Genomic DNA, 23537 nt, shown 5'->3' on the forward strand with positions numbered 1-23537 from the left:
AGCCCTTCCTTCTAAGCTGCACTGTGATGGGTAGAACGTTCACCATCCTTTCCCACTCACTCACTGTCTGTTAGGTTCTGTTAGAGATGCGAACATCATTTATTCTGTGTACATATCTACCATCACACTTACCTTAGCTCTGAGTACACTTAGCACCTGGACCTTGGCTTTAAAATGCCATTCTCCACTAATGAGAGCCAGGGAACCCAGGAAAAGTGGCTCGTTCCAGAGCTGGTAGGAGAAATAGAACTTCTTACTGTGCCAGGAGGAACAGAGGTGTTCAAAGGTTACCAGGAGTCTGTAGGAGAGACATGGTGCCAACTTGAGGGGCTTCCGCTGACCAAGCCAGGGACTGTTTACATATCAACACAAATGAATTATAGTAGTTTATTTTATAGTATAGATCAGTGAAATAGGAAACAATCAATTCTCAAATTAAAAAATGCTTCAATGAGCCGGGCGGTGGTGGCGCACGCCTTTAATCCCAGCACTCGGGAGGCAGAGGCAGGCGGATCTTTGTGAGTTCGAGGCCAGCCTGGTCTACAGAGCGAGATCCAGGAAAGGCGCAAAGCTACACAGAGAAACCCTGTCTCGAAAAACAAAAAACAAAAAACAAACAAAAAAAAAATGCTTCAATGAAGCTACCAATACAATACTTTTTTTTTGGTTTTTTTAAAACAGTTTCTCTGTTTAGCCCTGGCTGTACTGTAGACCAGGCTGGCCTCGAACTCAGAGGTCCACCTGCCTCTGCCTCTTGAGTTGGAATTAAAGGTACGCACCACCACACTTGGCTTTACAATATTTATTATTACAAAGAGAAAAAGCAAGTTCTTATGGAGAAGCCTAGCATCACCCCTCAATCAAGGGAGGAAATGAAGCACCATAATTAAATAATTTGAAATTATGACACCTCATAGGATGAAGTCTTTTCTGTGATATTCCTGCCAAAGGTTCATAATCTGAATCTGTCAGACAAAGCTAGACTGGAAGCATTCTATCAATTAACTGGCTGATGGTTTCCAAAAAGGTCGGTCATGAAATCCAAGGAAAGCTGAAGAGCCTTCAGGACTGTGGACCACCACAGGGATGTGACAGCAGCCTGCTGTGGTGGTTCCTGTGGACTGTGACTAATTCCCTCGTGCAGGCAGGGTGACAGGGTTGAGCCTGACAGGTGACGATGGCCATGTGCTGTGCTCATGTCTGGTTTTCATGTCTTTAATAGGAACACAAAGGGTTGAAGGTGATTGGACATCAGTCACTGGCAGTTTCCTCTCCCTTAGATCAGGAGAAAGTGCTTTATCTTATAGTCTATCTTTTCTTGAAATGTATGATTATTTCTAAACTTAAAAATCTGTAAATAGCCTTATTTTATGCATGCCAGTATTCTAACTGAGTCAAGTGAACATGGCCAAACATGCTGTCATCACTGAATGTAGAGCTAGTCTCGAGAAGGGGCAGTGTCTGCTCCTTAGTGGACAGCTCTGTGAGCTCTTCATTGACAGAAAGTACTTACCTCTGATGCTTGGTAATTCTAAAAGCAAAATTAAAGTGACAGCATGGGTACTTAGACAGGATTGTGAGTACCAGCCAGTCGTTTCAGAAAGCTGAAGTGTTTGTTTACACACTGATCTTTCTTACTTGAGGAACAGATAACAGACTTTAAGGTTAGATCAATTCCCTAAACTGCACTATGACTTTGAATCAGAGAATAGTCATTATCAGCAAGGGTTGTTGATTAAGGGTACTGGAGAGATGGCTTAACAGTTAAGAGCACATACTGCCCTTCCAGAGACCCAGGTTCAGTTCCCAGCACCTACATGGCAGCTCACAGCCACCTGAAACTCCAGCTCCAGGAATCTGATGTTCTCTATTCAGGCTTCTGTGGGTACCGCACTCACATGTTCATAGACACACACAAACATAGCATAATGTTTCTTTCAATCTTTTTTTTTTAAAGATTTATTTATTTATTATGTATACGAAAGAGGGTACCAGATCTCATTACAGATGGTTGTGAGCCACCATGTGGGTGCTGGGAATTGAACTCAGGACCTCTGGAAGAGCAGTCGGTGCTCTTAACCTCTGAGCCATCTCTCCAGCCCCGTTTCTTTCAATCCTAAAGAGAGCCAGGGGGTGGTGGTATATATCTTTAATCCCAGCACTCAGGAGGCAGAGGCAGGAGGATCTCTGTGAGTTCAAGGCCAGCCTGGGTTACAGAGTAAGTTCCAGGAAAGGCTCTAAAGCTATACAGAGAAACCCTATCTCAAAAAACAAACAAACAAACAAACAAACAAACAAACAAACAAACAATAAATAAATAAATAAATAAATAAATAAGAAACTGTTGAGTAAGGACCCACCTTCTTATTAAAATGAATTTACATTTGTATTGGATTTTTAAAAAAAATTATTTACTATATGTACAGTGTTCTGCTTGCATGTATGCCTGCATGCCAGAAGAGGGCACCAGATCTCATTACAGATGGTTGTGAGCCACCATGTGGGTGCTGGGAATTGAACTCGGGACCTCTGGAAGAGCAGCCAGTGCTCTTAACCTCTGAGCCACCTCTCCAGCCCCTGTATTAGAATTTTTAATGCATTTGCAATAAATGAAATTTTTTTTTTGCTTTTCAGAGATTTTTTTCTGTGTCTGAGTGTTGGCTCCTGCCACTTGGGGTTTTGTTTCTTTGTTTGTTGTTGTTTTCTTTTAAGATAGGGTCTCACTATGTAGCTCTGGATGGCCTGGAACTCACTGTGTGGAACAGTCTAGTCTCAGACTCAGATCTGCCTGCCTTGCCTTCTGAGGAGTAAGATTAAGTACGTGTGCCACCATGCCTGGCACTTGAATGATTTAAAGGAAGAATCTGAGAAATAGTGTGCTGAGCTGGAGGTGCAGCTCAGCGATAGTGTGCTTGTCTAGAGTGTGTCAGGGTTTTGAGACTGATCCTTAGGCACACAAAAAATTTCCACAGAAATGATTAGTTAACTTGCACCAAGTAATGAAGCCATAAATTCACTGTCAGTAATTATAGTTTCAAAAGATGTCTTTTCTCTGAGAATCTTGGAGAGTGTCCAGTATTCTGGTTTCTTTGCGGCTCCCATGGTTTTCAGAGACCTGCCAGGAAACAGCCCAAGAAACCTTTATGGTGATTAACACACATGCAGAGTACCAGAGTGCATCCCGCCTTGCCATCAAGAACTTCATGCAGGGTTGGGCAGTCAGAGCATGGGAGGAGGTTCATACACACCCAGGCCGTGCTCCCGATTCCTGTGTAGCTCAGTTGGTGCTCTGAACCCCAAGGCCCCCAGCAGCCACTTCTCATAGTGTAACTGAAGCCAGCCCATGTGTTCTCACCATGCCCCCTTCACTCCAACCTGCTCTTAGAAAGACAGGAGTGCCTGTGACTGTAGCCAGTGATCTGTGACCCCTGCGGTGCCAGCAGCCCAGAGCTTCGGGCCCATTGTGCCTAGACCCTCTTCCAAAGCACGTCTCACCAGAATAGCTAGTTGCTGCTGTGGGAGCCGCTTCTGCACTGACTCCACCAATAAAGTAGTCTCTCCACTTATTTTTAGGGTTTTGTTTTTGGTCCCCTTCTGAGCCAGCTGTGTGTGTGTGTGTGTGAGTGTGTGTGTGTGTGTGTGTGTGTGTGTGTGTGTGTCTCCATTCCCTAGGTTGGTACTTTGTAACCAAGGAGCAGCCCAAGTGAAGGCAGGCTGGCAGTGCAAATTGATCAGTCCTAACCAAGCAGACTGGACACAGATCCTGGGCCTCTCTGTCTTTATTAGGACATTCTTCTCTCAACTTTTGTTTCCTTCCGTGCACAGAAACACCCACTTTTCGTGAAAAGAATGGCAGTTTTTCTGTCTGTGTGCCTCCTTTTGCTCCTGTCTCTGGAAATAGTTTGTTAGCTAAGTTGCAGTGGGGGAGGGGTGGTGGTTGGTTGGTTTGCTTTTGTGCACAGTTTGTGTGGTGTTGCTTTGCCCAAAGTATTAAGGAGTTCTGTGCCTAGAGTCAGGTGACAGCCCTCCCTGTCACTTATCTCACTATTTCCTATTCAATGTAGGCACAGGTTCAGAAGACTAAAGACCTGCTCAATAATGTGGCCTCTGACGAAGCTAACTTAGAAGCCAAAATTGAAAAGAGAAAATTAGAACTGGAAAGAAACCGGAAGCGACTACAGACCCTGCAGAGTGTCAGGTAGAGTGAGTGGCAGCTGTCTGTGAAAGGTGGAAATACAGTTGAAAGAATGTAAGTGGCATCAGCTGTTGAGGCATCACAAAGCAGCGTCACACACAGAGACCCATGTCCCATTTCTCTTCCGCTTGTCCTAAAAACAGACCGCTGACTCACTCACCCTCTGTACTGCTTCCAGTATGTCTGCAACATGTCTGAACTCCGGAGCCCTCTTTAAAGTTTCTGTGGTTTCTTGGAATATGAGACAAAGTAAATCCAGATGGTGGTAATTATACTGGGCTTGGCCTTCTAAAATCTTATCATAGATTAAATTGAAACAGAACATACGTCCATCTTTTGGTTTGAATAGATTTGAGGTTTTTCTCTTTGAGAACTCCTCACCTGTCGGCACCTTCTCTTTGTATGACTTTGCCTCAGTGGAACAGCCGGCGTTCCGGGGAGTAGAGAGTGTAGCAGTGGCCCAGAACACCGCCTGTGTCACCGGAGCCTTTTGTGTGCTGCTCCTACTTTCATTGTGCTCTTCTCTTCCCTCTTCCCTTGTATCGTCCATCCTTGGCCGCAATGTGTCTGGCTCTTCTTTCCACAGTCTTGGGAGTGAGCACTGGCAAACAGCAGGCACCCCGGGCAAGGCACCCAGGGTCCTCCCAGTCACGCCGGGCCTTGCTCTTTCCTCTGCCGAAGTCACTGCTCACTTACAAAGTCGTCTTTAAAGCATAATTCATTCTAGTTAAAGCCCTAAATCATGTCTGTTTTTCAAAACAGGATCTCACTGTGTATCTCTGCTGTCCCGGAACTCACTCTGTAGACCAGGCTGGCCTCGTACTCACAGAGACTGCCTGCTTCTGCCTCTCAAGAGCTGGGACTAAAGGCGTGCGCCACTATACCCTATAAGCCCTTTTTAATAGATAAGTTGCTTTATTCTAGTTTAAAAGATAAATGTTCTCATTCCCTGTCTGCTTCATCCTCTGTCTTAGTTACTTTTCTATTGCTGTGGCAAAAGTCACCATGACCAAGGTAGCTAAAGAAAGAAAGCATTCAGCTGGGCTTACGGTGTCAGAGGATAGAGTCCATGATGGGACAAAGGCACGGCGGCAGGAAGGGCTGAGAATCCACATCTTGATCTACGAGCAGGAGAAAGAGAACACTGGGAATGGAACAGTCTTTGAAACCTCAAAGCTTGCCCCAGTGACACACCCTCTCCAACTAGGCCCAACACACCTCCTACTCCTTCCCAAACAGTCTCACCAACTAGGGACCAAGTATTCAAACATATGAGGCTATGGGGTCGTTCTCATCCAAACCACCACATTCCCTACTCCTTGTGTTATTTTAAAAACTGTTTCAGGTGTTTGCTCGGGCAGCACATATACTAAATGGAACAATAGAATTAGAAAGGCCCCTGCACAAGGATGAGTTGCACATTGGTGAAGTGTTCCATATTTTTGGCATGGGTTCTCTTGATGCCATGGACAAGCATCTCAGCAGCCAGAACCGATATTTCAGTGAAGCTGACAAAATCATAGTGGCCCAAGGAGTTTCGGGGGCTGTGCAGGACAAAAGGTCTGTCCACCAGTTTGTGTTGACTGCTGGCACCCAACATTCCTATCAGGACATTGGTGCCAAGGGCTTAACCTAAGTCCAGGCTGTGATGTACTCGGGGCACATAAATTTGAGAATAGAACATACTCAGCTCAGGTGGAAGGTGGTGTCCATAGCCTCCATCCATATGAGAAGCAGCTTTTCTGAAAAGAGATCCAGAATATGCCTTGAAATTTTCAATAAAAATTTTTTTTTTAGGGGGGACTGTTTCAGTCTCCCAACTCCTGGGCTAAAGGGACCCTTGTGTCTTAAGTTGTATACATACAACCCCTGCTTGTATACCTGTGTACATGTGCATGTGGTGGACGCAGAATCCAGCAGAAGGTATCAGATCCCATTCACCTGGAGTTACAGATTATGAGCTGCCAGGTGGGTGGTGGGAACTGAACCCTTATCCTCTGGAAGAGCAGCCAGTGCCCTTAGCTGCTAAGACATCTCTCCAGCCCCTCATTATATTTTTAAGAGCAGAGTTTTCCCATTAAGATCAGTAACAAAGCCAGACCTGATGTCACATGCCTATAATCCCAGCACTCAGGAAGAGCAGGGAGGAGAGGAAAAGAAAGGGAAGAGAAAATTAACCCTAAGAGGAAAAAAGAAAATTTAGCCAATCAGTTGAAATAGGCTTTATGTTACAGGTTTTCAATTTTATTTTGTTTTAAAACAGCTCTCATTTGCAGTAGCCTGTTTACCTTTGTGGAAGACTATGTTTGTCATGTCCCTAGGAGAGTATTATACCAACTAAGACAATGTATGTGTTTAATTTACTGATTTTGAGCCAGGCGGGAGTGGCACACACCTTTAATCCTAGCACTTGGGAGGCAGAGGCAAGCAGATCTCCGTGAGTTCAAGGCCAGCCTGGTCTACAGAGCGAGATCCAGGACAGGCACCAAAGCTACACAGAGAAACCCTGTCTCGAAAAACCAAATAGATAGATGGATGAATAGATAGATAGATAGATAGATAGATAGACAGACAAATAGTTAAATAAATAACAAATAACTTACTGATTTTGAGAAATGTGTGTGGCACATGACCTTATTGGACCCTGTAATCCATTGAAGTGAAATCCACAAAATTACTTGCTAATAGATTTACTTTTTAATTTTTATTAAAATATACATTCTTGGCTGGGTATGATGATATACACCTATAATACCAGTACTTGGAAGACAGAGGTAGATAGATCTTTGTGAGTTCAAGGCCAGCCTGGTCTACATAGAGAGTTCCAGACCAGTCAGAGCTACATAGTAAAACCCTGTCTCAAAAAAATACACGCACATACACACCCCCACACACTCATTTCTATCTATATCTATATTTAGGAAAGTCTGGAAGGGACTTAACATGGTGGCACACATGTGAAATCCCAGGACTCAGGAAGCTGATCAGGATTCATGAGTTCAGGACAGCCTAGGCTACATGAAACCCTATCTTAAAAAAAAAAATCTGGGGGCTGGAGAGATGGCTCAGAGGTTAAGAGCACTGGCTGTTCTTCCAGAGGTCCTGAGTTCAATTCCCAGCAACCACATGGTGGCTCATAACCATCTGTAATGAAATCTGGCACCTCTTCTGGCATGCAGGCATAACACTGTATACATAATAATAAATAAATAAATCTTTAAAAAAATATCTGAGAAAATAATGTTACATCCATTGCATGTAGTTGGTGATTTATAAGTAATTTTTTTACATAATTCTATTTTCAGGGTTTTTTTCAGGTTTTTTTTTTTTTTTTTTTTTTTTTTTTTTTTTTTTTTTGGTTTTTCGAGACAGGGTTTCTCTGTGTAGCTTTGCGCCTTTCCTGGAACTCACTTGGTAGTCCAGGCTGGCCTCGAACTCACAGAGATCCGCCTGGCTCTGCCTCCCGAGTGCTGGGATTAAAGGCGTGCGCCACCACCGCCTGGCTTTTTTCAGGTTTTTATAAAGAATACATGGTTAAAAACATAACTTCATTTGGTGGGTAGAAAGGAGAAAAGTGAATTATTTTTAAGCAGTTATCAGAGTGGAGAACTTGTGTAATTAGAGGATTCATGAATATTTGAAAGACAGTCATGATGATGGAAGTTGGAACTCTTAAATACAAATTTTAAACTGAGATTGATTAACTCACTTTTTATTTCATTTGCTCATTTTAGGCCAGCCTTTATGGATGAGTATGAGAAGATTGAGGAAGAATTGCAAAAGCAATATGACATTTATCTAGAGAAATTCCGGAACTTGGCTTATCTGGAACAGCAACTTGAGGACCATCACAGGATGGAACAGGAGCGGTTTGAAGTGAGTCCCTGGCTCGTCCATACAGACGGGCCCTTCTGGTGTGTCACTGTCCTCTGAGCCGTATCGGTTTGTATGTGTCATTGTCTGGAAATACGGCTCTACAGACTGCAGAAGAAGCACTTCTTCTGTGTTGCTGACTACACAGCATGGTTTCGTAGTTGTCAGGTATTTGATGTGTTATCGGGGTTTGGGCAGTGAGAAGTGAAATGGTCAACTGTGACTTGTGCAGCGACCTGGAAGGGCCCACGTTTGCGTTGCTCTGTCCCTTGCCTAATACAAGGGCATTTTGTAATGCTTACAATGCCAAGCAAAATTTAAAAGCCAGTTGTGTAGTTTCGTGGGTGTTTTGCGTTTGTGCATGTTTGTGTGTTATGTGAACATGTGTATGTGCATGTGTATGGGTGCATGTCCCTATAGAGGCCAGAAGTTCACATCTGGTATCTTCCTTTTCTGCCTTATATATTGATTCCGAGTCTATATTTGAATCCAAAGCTTGCCCATTTGGAGGGTGGGGAGGCCAGTGTCTTGCTGCGTTGCCCAGACCAGCCTCTTGCTTCAGCGTCCTGAGTGCAGGGACTGTACCATACATGTCACCATGCCCAGCTTAATCAGGGCTCCATTGACAACACACCTGACATACTGCCTCCTTCTGGCCGTTCACCAGGAACTAAGACCAGTATTTCCTTGTTACCTGGCCCTCCTGACCTGTCCATTGGCATCTTTAGATTGGAGTAGTACGCAGTACAGGCAGAAACATGGAAGCAGTTCTTTCTTTTCCTCTGTGTGGAGAGCTGTGCCTCTCTGTGTTAGACACATTTCCTGTGTCCACCGCCCTTGCAGGCACTCATGGCGGCCTTGTGTTGTGTCATTCATTTCTTTCAGGGTTCTAGTGGCAGTGGGAGGAGGGCATGGGGCCAGAGCATCATTCTCACAGGCTTCTGGGTAGATGGCAGAGGAAGAGCACAGGTTTAGGGACCTCACAAGTTGCTTAGGTAAACTTTGGGTGTTTTGCCTGCATGTATGTCTGTGCACCATGGGCAGTGCCCTCAGAGGCCAGATGAGGAGGACATCAGATCCCCCGCACTGGTGCTTACAGAAGTTGATGAGCCACTGTGTGGGTGTCAGGAATGAACCAGGGTCCTGGGGAAGAGCAGCCAGTGCCCTAAACTGTTGAGCCACCTCTCCAGTCCCCTTAAGCAACCTCCTAAGGTCTTTTTTTTATTTGTCTCTGTGTGACAAACCCTGCAGTTTTCACAGTGGTGCAGTGTCAGATCATCCACCAAAGGCCATCATTCTGAATCTGGTCTTTCTCCTCCACAGGAAGCTGAAAACACTCTCCGGCTAATGCAGAATAAGCTGAAGGAGGAGGAGAAGCGGCTGCTCAAGAGTGGAAGTAAGGCTGCTGTTCCAGTTCCCACTTCAGAGAGTTCCTTGTGATTTAAGGGTTCTGTCCAGTTTGTGTGCACGCGCTCGTGTGTGTGTGTGTGTGTGTGTGTGTGTGTGTGTGTGTGTGTGTGTGTGCGTGCGCGCGCGCACTCCCATGCCAAGTGTGCGAGTGCAGCTGTGAGTGTGCCGTGGAGTGCATGTTGAAGGCAGAGGACAGCTTTGTGATTGGTTTTCTGTCCCTCCACCTTTCCATGAATTCCTGAGAATCAGACTCAGGTCAGCAGGGTTGTGAGACAGGTATGCAGGGAGTTACATTCCTCTGGCAGAGTTACTTACATTTTACAAAACATTTTATTTTCTTTAATTTTTTCTCTCAGATTTTTTGTGATAAGAACAATGATGATGTTTGACCTCTTCAACATGAACAAATCCGTCATTGTTGACTTGAGGTGCAAAAGCATTCTCTGAAAGCTTGTTTATTAGGTGCCAAAAAGCTTCCTTCTCACAGAGACAGGAATGACAGGTGCGGGTCTGCACCAGGTCCTCTGTGTATACGTTAGGTGTTAGGGCTGTTAGTTTGGTGTTTCTGTGGCACTCCTAACAGCAGGAGCGGGTGTGTCTCTGACTCTTTGGCCTGCTCTTGAGACTCTCCTCTACTGGGTCACCTTGTGCAGCCTCGATGTGAGGGCTTCCCCTTGTCTTACTGTGTCTTGTTTTGTCCTGTGTGTCTGTCGTCTCTTGGAGACCTGCTCTTCTCTGAAGAGGAAACTAAGGTGGAATGGATGGGGTTGGGGAGGTGGGGGTAGCTCGGAGGAGTGGAGGGAGGGGAAACTATGATTGGGATGTATTGTATGAGAGAAGAATCTATTTTCTTCTAGGTTTGTTTGTTTTTGTCTTTTGAGATAGGCTTTCTTTGTGTAGTTGTCCTGGCTGTCCTGGGACTCACTCTGTAGACCAGGCTGGCCTCAAACTCACAGATCCACCTGCCTCTGCCTCCTGAGTGCTGGGATTTAAGGCGTGGATACTAGGTATAAAGCAAAGAACAATCAGACTGCAACCCACAGAACCAGGGAGGCTACATAGCAGGGGGGACCCAAGGATGACTGTGGCTTATAATAAGTTTTGGTTTTACTCAATCACTGGGCAAGCCTCAGTGAAACATTTCACTATTAGGATAAGAATTTGTACTGCATCAAGCTGATGATAGAACAATAAATAAAAAAATAAACCCCTTAAGTGAGTGCTCGGGGCCGTTCTCCACCGACTGTGTCAGATGTTGGATGGCTGACCAAGCTTGCTTGTTTTGTTAATAAAAACCTGTGTGTGCTTGCAAAAAAAAAAATCTATATTGCATTTAATATCATCATTTTTGTGGATGAAATAAGAAGGAAACTGAATGGTGGTTTTGTGTTATAGTTGTTAATTATGTTACTATGGATCAGTTCTCTGAATACAGACTTTTAGAAGATGTAGTTTTCAAATTGTGCTGGTGATCTTGAAGGACACTCTTTGAGGCACTGTCACAGCTTCCAGGCTTTCCCTCCCGAGCTGAAGGACACAGCTCTTCTTGTGACTAAAGACAGCAAGTCACTTTCCCCTAGTGCCCAGGTGGATACAGTTATCCCATACAGGCACAAAGCAGAGTCTTTGGAAGACCAACAACTGCTGGGTTTCCAGGCTGCCTTCTAAGTCAGTGTCAGACCAGCGACTGCGAACCCTCCAAGTCCCCTTCTCAAACCCCCATCACGCCCTGGGTTTAGTAAGGCTCTAGGCAGTGAGAGCTGCTTCTTCCCAGTATAGTCTGTCTCTGTTGGTTCTGTCTAGAAAATGTTCCACTTGCAGGCACAAAGACTACGAACAAGTATTTCTAAATGTATAGAGAGTGATTTCGGGGCTGGAGAAATGACTCAGTGATTAAGAACTCTTGCTGCTCTTCCAGAGGACCCAGGTTCATTCTCCAGCATCCACACCAGGTAGCTCACAACTGTCTGCAGCTCCAACTCCAGGGGATCCCACCATCCTCTTCTAGTCTCTACAGGCCTCCCCACACATGTGGCATACAAACACATGCAGAGAGAGAGAGAGAGAGAGAGAGAGAGAGAGAGAGAGAGAGGAGAGAATTTTTAATTCAAAAAAGTGATTGCTCTTGAAAAAAAGTGATTGCACTGAAAATAGCCTTTTATAGAGTACATGCATGAACACCCCCCCCAAATAAATAAAATTTATATTAAAACAGCTTTTCTAATTAGTTGTGTGTGTGTGGTGTTAGGGATTGGACCCAGAGTTTTGTAGAAAATAAGAATATGCTCTCCCACTGAGCCACAAGCCCACCCAATGCATGCCTTTATACTAGACTTGTCTGCAGTGAAGAATGTCATGAAGCTGGTCACTTCAACACTTTCCTTCCCAGGACAGCCCACTCTGGCCCAGGCCTGGGCTCCCTCCTCTCCACCCTGCTCTGTTCTGCTTCATCCAGCTTCGATTCTTTATCTCTGTTAGGATCAAGGCTCTTGAGTTAGTAACGTAGCCTGGCATTGGACAGAGTGGCTTCCCCTGTTAATCAAGGGCTTCCACCTACCTTGATAGCCAGCTACTCAGTTTGTCATAAAGCTTTTAAGGCATCTGGTCCATATTCTCTTTGCTTTGAAAAATTGCTATAAGCAAATACAGCATATTATGATCTGTATTAACACTTCACTAAGTACCTGAGAAAATCCAGGGGTTTCATAAGATCTAACAAATGAAAAGGGGCTGAGGAAGGCAGATGCATTTCCACTGAGTCTTTGTAGACAGGAGACGTTTGGCTGTAATGAAAGAATTGCTCCTTTACTCTGCCCTCTGCTGTCCCTGTCAGGTAATGACGACTCAGACATAGACATCCAAGAGGACGATGAGTCGGATAGTGAGCTGGAGGAGAGACGGCTGTCTAAGCCTCGCACAGCCATGGAGGTGCTCATGCAAGGTAGTGTAACTCCTTCGGAGGCCCAGCCCCCTTGTCTGTTTCTCAGAACACCCAGGGCAAAGTCGGGGGAGTGCTGCTTAGCATGAGGTCCACGGGGTCCTGTGAAGGGTCCCTGGAGCCATTCCTGCATCCATTTATTTTATTCTTCAGGATCTGTTTCTCAAACTGCTTGTTGGTAATCATTGCCTCTAACAGTCCTTTTGTTCGAATTCACAATGTACCTCAAGATGACCTTGAACCTGATCCTCCTGCTCCACCACTTAGGTGTGGGATTACAGCACACACCACCATGCTCAGCACCTATAATGTTAGTCTCTGTGACCCTGGGAATAGCTGATTCACATTTGTGGCTTGGAGTATCCCACACATACCTCAGAAATGGCCTATGGAACTGAGCTCTGTATTCCACTCATTTGGGGTCAGTGCAGTTATATCCCTTGTGGCCAAGGAATTAACACAGAATGAAGGGATCACATGAGTTCCTCTCATAAAAACCATTTTAAAAATGGGGTCTTCCTCATGTTCCACTTCAACCTAGAGGGTCATAGCTAGCTTTCAGGGGCTTTGTCCTTACAAATTGACTTTCCATGCACATGTCAGATACATACACACAAACTGTCAAACACAGGTAAAAAGATCATCTGAAAATTCTTTAACCTAATTGGGACCAGATCTGCATCATGATTCTATAACTTACTTTTATTCTGAAAATCAAATGCATTGGGGCTGGGGAGAAGGCTCGGTCAGTAAGATGCTTGCTGTGCAAGCGTGAGAACCTGGTTCGATTCCCAGCACTCAGGGAAGAAGCCATATGTTGCCATGCCTATCTGAAATCCTCATACTGGGGAGGTGGAGGCAGGAGGATCACTCAGACTTGCTGACCAGCCAGTCTTACTGAATCAGGTCTCAAAAAATAATAGGAAGCCAGGTGGTGGTGGCACACACCTTTAATTTCAGCACTTGGGAGGCAGAGGCAGAAGGCTCTCTTAAGCTGGAGGCCAGCCTGGTCTACAGAGAGAGTTCCAGGACAGCCAGGACTACTCTATTGGCTTTGAAACCCTGTCTCAAAAAAAAAAAAAATGGAGGGTGATGTAGGAAGACACTGATGTCAACCTCTGGCCTCCACATGTACACATACAGACATGCATGCATTAACACACATGAGTTTGTATTCACACATGCACTATACTCACACCCAAATTAAATACATTGTAACTGTTGTGGGATGAATACCAGAGAAGACTGCTTGGACATGGATTTAAGCCAATAGAAAATCTTTTGCCAGCTGGCAACTACACTGGGTATTTCGAATCCCAGTGTAGCACTGAACCTTTCTCAGGGTGAACTTTTAAGCACAAAAACCATGTTCTGGAGTGGCATACTTCAGTTAATAAGAACAGTTAGCCAGAAGCAGAACTACACAGAGAAACCCTGTCTTGAAAAACAGACACTCTTCTTTTTCTTTTTTTTTTTTTTAACCTAGGAACAGAATGGAACTTCTTCAACCTGAGAAAGCTTGTGTAGGAAAATCCCAAAACCAACATACTTATGAGAATCTGGGTGCTTTCCCAGTAAGATAAGAACATGACTAGGATTTCTACCATGCCCTTCCTATTCTCCTTTATTCAGGAGACCATAGTCACGGCATTTCTGGTTTCCCACTAAAACCATCCTGTGTTCCAGGATCCACATGAGTATTCTGTCCTGCAGTAAGTTGTCAGATCTCCTGAGTCTTCACCAATCTGTGGTAGGTTCTTGGCTAAGCAGCTTTTTAAAAAAATTAATTTTCTGACAAACAGACACTCTTGACTCATGGTTGTTTTGTGGTGCTGGAGATTAAATCCATGGCCTTAAGCAAATGGATAAATGTTCTACCACTTATCTATACCCCCAACCTTCATGTATAATTTTTGTATGTAAATTTTATTAATTCATTCATTATACACACATGTACATGCACACATGGGCACATATCCAAGGAAAAAGCTCGGTTTTTTCCTTCTACCATGTACGCTCTGGAGATTGAACTCAGGTGATTAGGCTTGATGGCAAGTACATTTACCTACTGAACCATCTGGCCAGCCCATGCGGATTTTAGCTTCTCGTTAGTTGTTGTTGAGACATGGCACAGCACATTCTGTACCTCAAGCTAGCTTTCAGCTCCCAGCAATTCTCCTGCTTCAGGCTCCTGAGTGCTGAGATTACAGATGTACACTGTCACACACTGAATTGTATTGCCTTTTTCGTCTTTCAAAGTAGAGTTGCAGGGCTGGGCATGGTGGCACAAACCTGTAACACCAGCACTGTAGAGGCTGCAGCAGATCAAGGGTTCAAGGCCAGCCTCAGATATATATATATATACATATATATGTATATATGTGTGTGTACGTATATATACATATATATACATGTATATATATATACATGTATATATATTGTGAATTTCTCAAAATAAGGAGGAAAGGGATACAGGAAATTTGTTATTATTTGTGGTAATTCTAATCAGTTGGAACTTACTTAATTACATTTTTTAGTGTGTACTTTAGTATTTCCCCAGTTTTCCAAGGGAAAGCAAGTCATAAATGTCATTTCCTGCCATCTTTTCCAAGGATCTCATGTCATGTTTTCGTTGTTCTCAGGAAGGCCCAGCAAACGCATCGTGGGCACAATGCAAGGTGCAGACTCCGACGAAGATGTGAGTGCCACCACTTTCTTGCCATTCCTGTGCCTCCTGGTCTTGGGCTGTCCCTGTAGACTGGCTCAGGTGCTGCCAGCAGTCAGGGACTTCCTGTTCCCAGCACACTGCTTGATGTGACAGTTGGCAGCAGCTTGTTTCTCATTTCACACAAATATGCTCGCCCTTTTTTTTTCCGCCTTCTCACTGTTCTTTCCATTCTCGCTTTCCAAAGACGGAAGCAGCACCAGCCCTCTTAGGTAAATGCAAGACTCCCAGCTCCAGGAAGCAGGTTGGTTTTCTTTTCTTGCCTCATCTGTTTGTTGGTGTGTGTCAGCCTGCTCAGGGCCAGCAGAGCCTCTCTCCTCCGGGGTGATGCTTCCTCTCTCGGGCAGGAAGCCCTCAGAATAGCTGCCATGGTGAAGAGAGGCAGGCCTCTTGCATTACCACACTAAGGAGGGTCAGACACCAAGATGAAAGATGAGAAAGGTGGGCAGTCATCAGGTCCCGAATTCTAACCTGGAAATGAAATGTTGATGCCAAGGCCATGGCCCAGCACCAACCTTTCCTCAGCACCAGCCTATGATTCTAGAGCAAGAACATGAAAAGGTGTTCTCCTAGACCAGGGCCTCAGGCCTGGCAGGAGGCCAAGGTCAGGCTGCTGGTGCCTTGAACTCCACCAGGTAGACAACTGACTGGAGAACAGAAAGGGCAATGGTTCTCAGAATGCGACTGAGCGGACACTGCTGGGCTCAGTGGTTCTCAGAATGCGGCTGGGCGGACACTGCTGCGCTCAGTGGTTCTCAGAATGTGGCTGGGCGGACACTGCTGCGCTCAGTGGTTCTCAGAATGCGGCTGAGCGGACACTGTTGGGCTCAGTGGTTCTCAGAATGTGGCTGGGCGGACACTGCTGCGCTCAGTGGTTCTCAGAATGTGGCTGGGCGGACACTGCTGGGCTCAGTGGTTCTCAGAATGCGGCTGGGCGGACACTGCTGGGCTCTGCTGCAGTCCCTGGCTCTACTGCAGTCTCTGGTTCCGCTGCAGTCCCTGGCAGTGCTGTTCGGCCCATGTAGCAAAGGTTCCTGGAGAGGCACAATCCCAGGACAGTTTGTAAGGTACAGACCTATGTCTGGGGTGTGGCACCGGTGCCCACACAGGGTCAGAAGAGGACCTTATGCTCTGTATGACAGTGCAGTGTCACTTAAATTCACAGGGGCAAGCTGGCACTGTCTTGCTGGGCAGGATACAGAGAAGCTTCGATAGAGAGGCAGGGAAGTCACTCAACAATAACTTTCTTTTTAACAGAGGATGCTCATGATAAGGTAGCGCTCATCCACCCCTGTCCACCTGAGTCTGAAGCAGGGAGCATCTGGCCTAAGGGAACCAGTGCTTCCTGGAAAGTGGTGTCTGTTCCGCTTTATCTGCTTGCATGCTTTTCAGAATGAATGCGTCTGCAATGGCTTGGGTCTTCCCACTGGTTTATTTCATGGAGACTGTGTTGACACAGTTTTTCTGTCATGGGGCTTGGCTTTTATGTGTTTGTTCAACATGAATTTGATGGATCCTATCAGGGTCAGGTCCTGAATGCAGCAGGGAAAAAACCAGTCCTTGCCTTTGGGACACATCCATTCTAGTAACAGTCAAGCAGACATACCACAGTCATAGGTATTAGGGAATAAATAAAGTAGGTTCCGGAGACAAATGACAGTGACGGGGATCTTTTCACATATTCAGGCAAGGCCTCTCTAATGAGAAATTGAAGCAGAGACCTGAATGAGTAAAAGTAGGGGTGAATGTTGGGGTGGGCAAGCCCGTGGGCCTAGGGAGTGTGGACTCCTACAGTGAGGCCGTGGTAGGATGAAGGGACTGGCCGAGAGTGGTGAGAGACAGCGGGAGCAGTGCAGACTGTGCAGGATGGGAAGAGGACCTGGTGAGCTGGGAGATCCCGGAGGATCGTCAGCCCAGGAGGGAGAAGCTGAGCTGGGAGATCCCGGAGGATCGTCAGCCCAGGAGGGAGAAGCTGAGCTGGGAGATCCCGGAGGATCGTCAGTCCAGGAGGGAGAAGCTGAGCTGGGAGATCCCGGAGGATCGTCAGCCCAGGAGGGAGAAACTGAGGTGGGAGATCCCAGAGGATCGTCAGCCCAGGAGGGAGAATGAGGTAGCAAGTGCAGCTGTGTAGGTTGGAGGTGAGGGTGTTTTAGCCAGAGGCCACGGTGGTGTTGGTACTGAGAAGCAATCAGATTCTGGGTGTTTCTGAGGTTTGACCATCTTGTTTCGTTAGTTGATTATACCAGGATGATGAAGGAGAGAAATGCAGAATGCTTCAGTGGAACTAACAGAAAGCCTGGGGTTTTAACTTCCTGAGACAGAGATGACTTGAGGAAGGGACTGAGAGGGTAGATCAGGAGAAGTCTGGAATCTAAGAAATAGGACTGGGCCAGAAGTGGAAGTTGGGAGCCATCCATGTTTAGATGGGAGCCATGATAAAATGTGACTGCACTGTTTGGAGAGCAGGAAGAGAAAAGAGGAGGCCTGAGGCCTGAGCTACCTGCATAGTGCAGAGGCCAGAGAATTCAGAGGACCAGGCAAAGGAGCTGGAGCACACTGTGCAGAGAGCTGGGGATAGAGGGCACACTGGAGGGTTTGCCATGGAAGGTGGGGAGGTGGACTTGAGGGAAGAAGGGGTGGGTCGGGGAAAGATGGGAAGGGCTATGGATCCCACTGGACTGGAATCCTTTAGCTTGATAAGAGTGGTGTAGGGTTATGGGATCGAGCCTGTTGTGCTCATATAATGGGAGGGGACACTGGGGGGCACTTGAGTACAGCAATTTGCCCAAGGAGTTCATTCTTCATTTTTTTTCATTGTGAGACAAAGTCTTTCTGTGTAGTTCAGGCTGGCCCCCAATTCACAGTCATCCTGCCTTAGTCTCTGGAGTGCTGGCGTTGTAGGCTTGTACTACCATAGGCCTGGCTTTCCCTAGGATTTCTGCTGGGAGGGAAGCCGACAGAGCAGGGTAGCGGGAGAAGGAGAAGGTAGTTGTTTAAAGAAGAGAATTCTAGGGGCTGGGGAGTTAGCTCAGTGGTGGAGCACTTGCCTAGCAAGCGCAAGGCCCTGGGTCCGGTCCTCAGCTCCAGAAAAAAAAAAAAAAAAAAAAAAAAGAATTCTAACATGTATGTACTTCTTGGGAAAATCTGGACTGGGTGGCCAGCCATCTTGGTGTACATGGACATAGGACTTGCTGTAAAAAAGACAACTCGAGTTGGTGCTCCCTGGATCTAGACCATGCAGGAGCTGGGTACCCTTCACCTTTTCTTCTTATCCACATTTGCACTGCGTTCCATCTCCAGCTGGAATCGGCCTCCCTTCCCTGCCCTTCTTGCTGTCTGCCTGTCTGCTGGGTCTCTAGACTGCAGGAGCCATTCAGCATCTAGGTTCCTCAGGTTCCTCAGCATGTGTTAAGGGTATTCCCAAGACATCCATGGAAAGCCGACCCTGGCTGGACACCCCGGGTAAAGGCTGGTGTTGAGTTACTGGTTATAGCCTCAGTCTAGTGGGGGTGTCCAGCTGGCCTGTGCTGTGTTCCCACAGCCTTTCACTCTAGGGGTGTTGCTGGTTCTTGCACTGTCCTTGAGTGAAGTGGGGTCTCTAGGGAAAGATGTCACAGTGAGCTAGCACCTCAGTGCATCTGCCGTCTTTTTGCTTCAGGAAGACTCAGAGGACAGTGAAATTGACATGGAAGATGATGAAGAAGACGATGATGATTTGGAGGATGAGAGCATCGCTCTCTCCCCAGCCAAGCCCAGTCGAAGGGTCCGGAAACCCGAGCCCCTGGATGAAAGTGACAATGACTTCTGACCTTCTTGCCAAGGGACCCAGGCAGATTAAGAGCCTCAGATTTATAGGTAAACAGGGAATCCGCAGGCTGGAAAGGTAACATGTGTTTTATTCACTACACCATCTGGGCTTAACCATTACTGAAACAAACCCCAACAAAGATATTCTTTTGTCTTATTTCCCAACACTTGTAAATACATGTATTTCTAAGTAATTCAAATCCACAAGAAAAGCCTTGAGAAGAGAACTGACACCATGTAAGTCTTGGCTGCTGTTATTATTAAATTTTCCTTGAAGTTCAGGCCATGGAGAGGCTTCAGACTGTGAATGTTTTGTTTTCTCTCAGAGGGCTGGTGTTCCTGTGGGAGGCAGAGTCACTTCAAACAACATGCCACCCTCACAGTCCCCAACCTGGGCTGTTTGGGGACTACTGGCTGGGCTGTCCCAGCAAATTCCGCTCCAACCCCTACTGCCGTCTGCTCCTGCTTACAGGCATCCATGTGAGAGTGTGTGTGTGTGTACATGTTACATGTGCAAATGTTTATGTGTGAGCAGGTATACATGTTTATGCTGGTATGCATGCATGTGTGTGCATATATGTGTGAAGGCCAGAAGACAACATCTGTGGTTGTTCCTCAGGAACTGTCCACCTTTTGGGGAACAGGAATGGGTCTTTTGGGGACCTGGGAACTCACCGATTAGCCTAGCCTGACTAGACAGTCAGCTCATCCCTACCTTCCCAGGACCAGGATTCTGAGCACCCACCCATGGCACCTGGATTTTTTTTGTTTTGTTTTTTTTGTTTTTTTGTTTTTTTGAGACAGGGTTTCTCTGTGTAGTTTTGCTGCCTGTCCTGGATCTTGCTCTGTAGACCAGGCTGGCCTTGAACTCACAGAGATCCACCTGCCTCTGCCTCCCGAGTGCTGGGATTAAAGGCATGCACCACCACCGCCCAGCCAGCACCTGGAATTTTTGTGAGATTGTACTCAGGCCCTCACACTTGCTTGGCAAGCGTTATATCAACTGAACTACATCTCAGCCTGATTGGCATTTCTTATTTTGTTTCACTTTTGAGACAGGGACTTATTATGAAGCCCTGACTGGCCTGGAACTCCTATGTAGATCAGTCTGGCCTTGAACTTAGAGAGGTCTGTCTGCCTCTGCCTTGGAGTTCTGGGAATAAAAGCATGCACCACCACTCCTGGTACTCTTTTTTGAACTCTTTGTGTATGTATGTATGCCACACACAAGTGTGCTGATGTGCGTATGCTATGTGCATGTGTGGAAGTCGGGGGACAACCTCTAAGCCTCATTTTTCACCATATTTGAGGCAGAATCACTTGTTCACTGTAGCACAATGCAGACCAGCTGGTCCAGACCTTCAAAGGTCCAGTTACCGGTGGAGTCCTGAAATTATAGACACACTGTACTACACCCAGCTCTATGTGAATTATGAGGATTCAGACTCAGGTCCTTAGACTTGCACAGCAAATGCTTTACCCATGAGCCAGTCCCTCATCCGCTACCTGGTAGTTCTTAAACACGATGCCCGCCTATGGCACAGAGATGCCCTGTAGGTGCCCTGCACCTGAGTGTCTTCCTGAAGGAGCCCTCAGAACGGAGGGCACCAGTACTGATTCATGTTTCTCATTTGAAAAATAAACCAGAACTAAATTTGGTAAAGTGGTACTCAAAAGAATTTCCATGTGAAATGAAAGCAAAGGACAAGTAGAATTGACGTGCTATTCAAAGCATGGGGCTAGGGAGATGGCTCAGTGGGTATGGTCACTTTCTATACAAGCATGAGGTCCTAAGTTTGGATCCCCAGAACCTACATAAAAAAGCTGGGTGTGGCAAGGTGTGCTACTGCACACCTTTAATCAAAGCACTGGGGAGGCAGAGGCAGGCATATCTCTGGGAGTTCAAGGCCAGCCTGGTCTGCATATCAAGTTCCAGATCAGCCAGGGCTTACACAGAGAAACCCTGACTCAAAAACAAAACAATAACAAACAACAAAAATCTGGGTGTGGCTGCACATACCTGGAGCCCCAGTGTGGTGTGCCTGGAGCTTGCTAGCTAGCCAGCCTGGCCAAAAAATAGCAAGCTTCAGTTCAGGGAGTGACTGTCTAGGGACTAAGGGAAAGGGTAATACAGGAAGCCTGCTGTCCTCTGGCTTCCACATGCATGTGCATACACAAACACTTGCACACATGCACACACCACACATAGACAAAAGAAAGTGTGGGATTGTTTTTATTTAGTTTATGAGTATGAAGTCAGATTTCAATGGCTACTTACCTCTCCATCAAATGTAGAAGATGTGAAAAGTGAGATGTCTTAGTAGGGAAAAGAACTTACCACCAAGCCTGAGTTCAATCCACAGAACCCACATGGTGGAAAGAGAACTAACTCCTGCAGGTTGTCCCCTGACATCAGCGTAGACGTTATAACACCCCCACATATAACCCCACACACAAACAAATGCCAATTTTTTAAATGTATTTAACTCTGTATTTTTATATAATTAAGCTTTACTTGAAAGCATTATTTTTTTAACTACTACCTATTACATATAAAATTAAACTAGCATTTGTCGTTGTTGAACATTTTTGTTTGTTTGTTTTTTGCGACAGGGTCTCATTGTGTAGCCCTGACTGGCCTGGCACTCTCGATATAGACCAAGTTGGCCTTGAACTCACAGAGATCCACCTGCCTCTGCCATGAACTTGCTTTGAAGATCAGGTTGACTGAAATTTCTTGTCTCTGCCCTTCTAGGTACTGGGTACAGCACCCCTGGCTAAATACTCATTTTTTTTTTCATTAGTTACAGCCATCATAAGGAAAGTCCAGGGCCGGAGAAGTGGCTCAGCAGTGAAAAGTGCTTGCTGCTTGTGCAGAGGACCAGAGTTCTGTTTCTAACACCCATATTAGGTGGCTCACAGCTACCCATAAGTCCAGTTCTAGGATATCTGAGGCTCCTTTCTGGCCTCGGCAGGCCCATGTGATATGTATGTGCGTGCAGACACACACATAAGTTTAAAACTCTTTTTAAAAGTTAAGAAAAACATAGTCAAAAGACTAACAATGGAAATATGAAAAACGTTCCCTTGTACCTGAGCCAAGAAGAAAACATAAACTCTCTTTCCCAGTTTACTTTGTGGGAGGGGAGGATCAAATTGTCATATTTAGAGGCTTGAGAGTTGGGAGAGGCTTTAGAGGTCCACACATTGATGTAAGCAAAAGGGCAGACCTTCCTGGCCTTGTCCTTAAATCTCCTGCTTTCTGAGACAGAATCTCTGGCTGGTTCTGATCTCACCGTGTAGCCCAGGGGCCCTGACCTTGTATTTGCAGTGCGACTTTATAGTTGAGCAATGGCATATTTAAGTCATTTGAGGGATTGTTTTCCAAGGATGTGAATGGTAATAGTGAAAGAGCAGTTATAGTGTAGAAATTCCAATACTGTTGTGGTGCTGTGATTATGATCCCAGCATTCAGGAGGTCAGGACAGGGTGGTTAGTGCAGGAGGATAAAGACCCTGTCTCCATAAATAATAAAAAGCACTTTTAGGAACCTAATACATTGGTATGTGGAGTCTCTTTGGCCTTGGCCATGGACTTATTTTGTCATAGGTACACTTCCTGTGCAGATTTCTTTTCATTAAATATTTATTGAGCAATTATGGTTTGCAGCTGCCATGCTCACAACAGTTCAGAGATGAATGCATCTTAGCATCTGCATGCAAGGTGCATACAGTGTCAGGGTATTGTAGGCTCGGGAACCCAGAGTAAGGAGCAGCAAGCCTTCTCTGGAGAGTCAGTAAAAATGTCTGTGAAAGTCAGATTGGACTGGGTCTTCTGGGGGAAGCTGTTGTCTGTCTCTCTGTTTTGTAGTGCTGGGGATGGAACTCAGAGCCTTGCTATTCTAGATAAGTGCTCTACCGTGGTCCTGCACCCCAGCCCTGGATAGGCATGCAAGACCCATGTAAGATCAAGCCAGCGAAAATGCCCACATAGATAGAGGAGATGATCCCTAGGCCCCGTCCCTGAGGAGCTATTGGCAGTTAACAGCTGCTTCAAGGAGACTCTCTCTTCTTCTTTGTTTTATGTGTCCCCACTGCTGTTTCCCACGCTCCAGTGGGTGGTCCCACCTGCATGCACATATGGACTACACTAATTTGACTTAGTGGGTTATCAAGCAAAAAAGATCTGAAATTAGGAGGGGTATGTGTTGGGGGGAGAGCAGAAATGGGAGGAGTATATGCGATCATATTCCATTTGGATACGTGTGTGAAAGTCTCAAAGGATTTTTTTAAGTATGAAAAAACACAACACAACACTGGGGCTGGAGTGATGGCTCAGAGATTGAGGGTACTTGCTGCTCTTGCAGAAGACCTGAGTTCAGTTCTCAGCACCCATATCAGGTGACCTACAGCCACCTATAACTACAGTTCCAGGGCGTCTGATACACTCTTGCAGCCTCCCTGGGCAACTGTACTCACATGCACCTATGCACACATGCGCGCCTGCACACACATACACGAGTTAAAAATAAATCTTTTTTTAAAGATCAGGTAGGACAGAACTACAGAAGCACAGAGGTATCAGAAGAC

The 23537-nt window shown here is 45.9% G+C and overlaps 1 protein-coding gene and 1 pseudogene across 2 annotated transcripts in view; both read left to right on the top strand.

Annotated features, from left to right (window-relative positions):
- Cluap1 (clusterin associated protein 1) overlaps positions 1–19236 on the top strand; it is a 31980-nt gene extending 12744 nt beyond the window's left edge. Inside the window, exons 7-13 of one of the 2 annotated variants that reach the window (XM_052759213.1) lie at positions 4065–4198; positions 7930–8071; positions 9392–9464; positions 12312–12419; positions 15059–15114; positions 15329–15385; positions 18800–19236. In XM_052759213.1, coding sequence (XP_052615173.1) covers positions 4065–4198; positions 7930–8071; positions 9392–9464; positions 12312–12419; positions 15059–15114; positions 15329–15385; positions 18800–18949 — 720 coding nt within the window. In that variant the 3' untranslated portion in view covers positions 18950–19236. The remainder of the gene's footprint in view (positions 1–4064; positions 4199–7929; positions 8072–9391; positions 9465–12311; positions 12420–15058; positions 15115–15328; positions 15386–18799) is intronic. The other variant, XM_052759214.1, reaches the window with a different exon arrangement.
- Positions 5541–5639, top strand: LOC128123525 (uncharacterized; annotated as a pseudogene).
- Positions 19237–23537: the final 4301 nt, after the last annotated feature.

This window comes from Peromyscus californicus, unplaced genomic scaffold (genome assembly GCF_007827085.1).
Source record: "Peromyscus californicus insignis strain IS unplaced genomic scaffold, ASM782708v3 Scaffold_3__1_contigs__length_106647218, whole genome shotgun sequence".
NCBI classification, from domain to species: domain Eukaryota; kingdom Metazoa; phylum Chordata; class Mammalia; order Rodentia; family Cricetidae; genus Peromyscus; species Peromyscus californicus.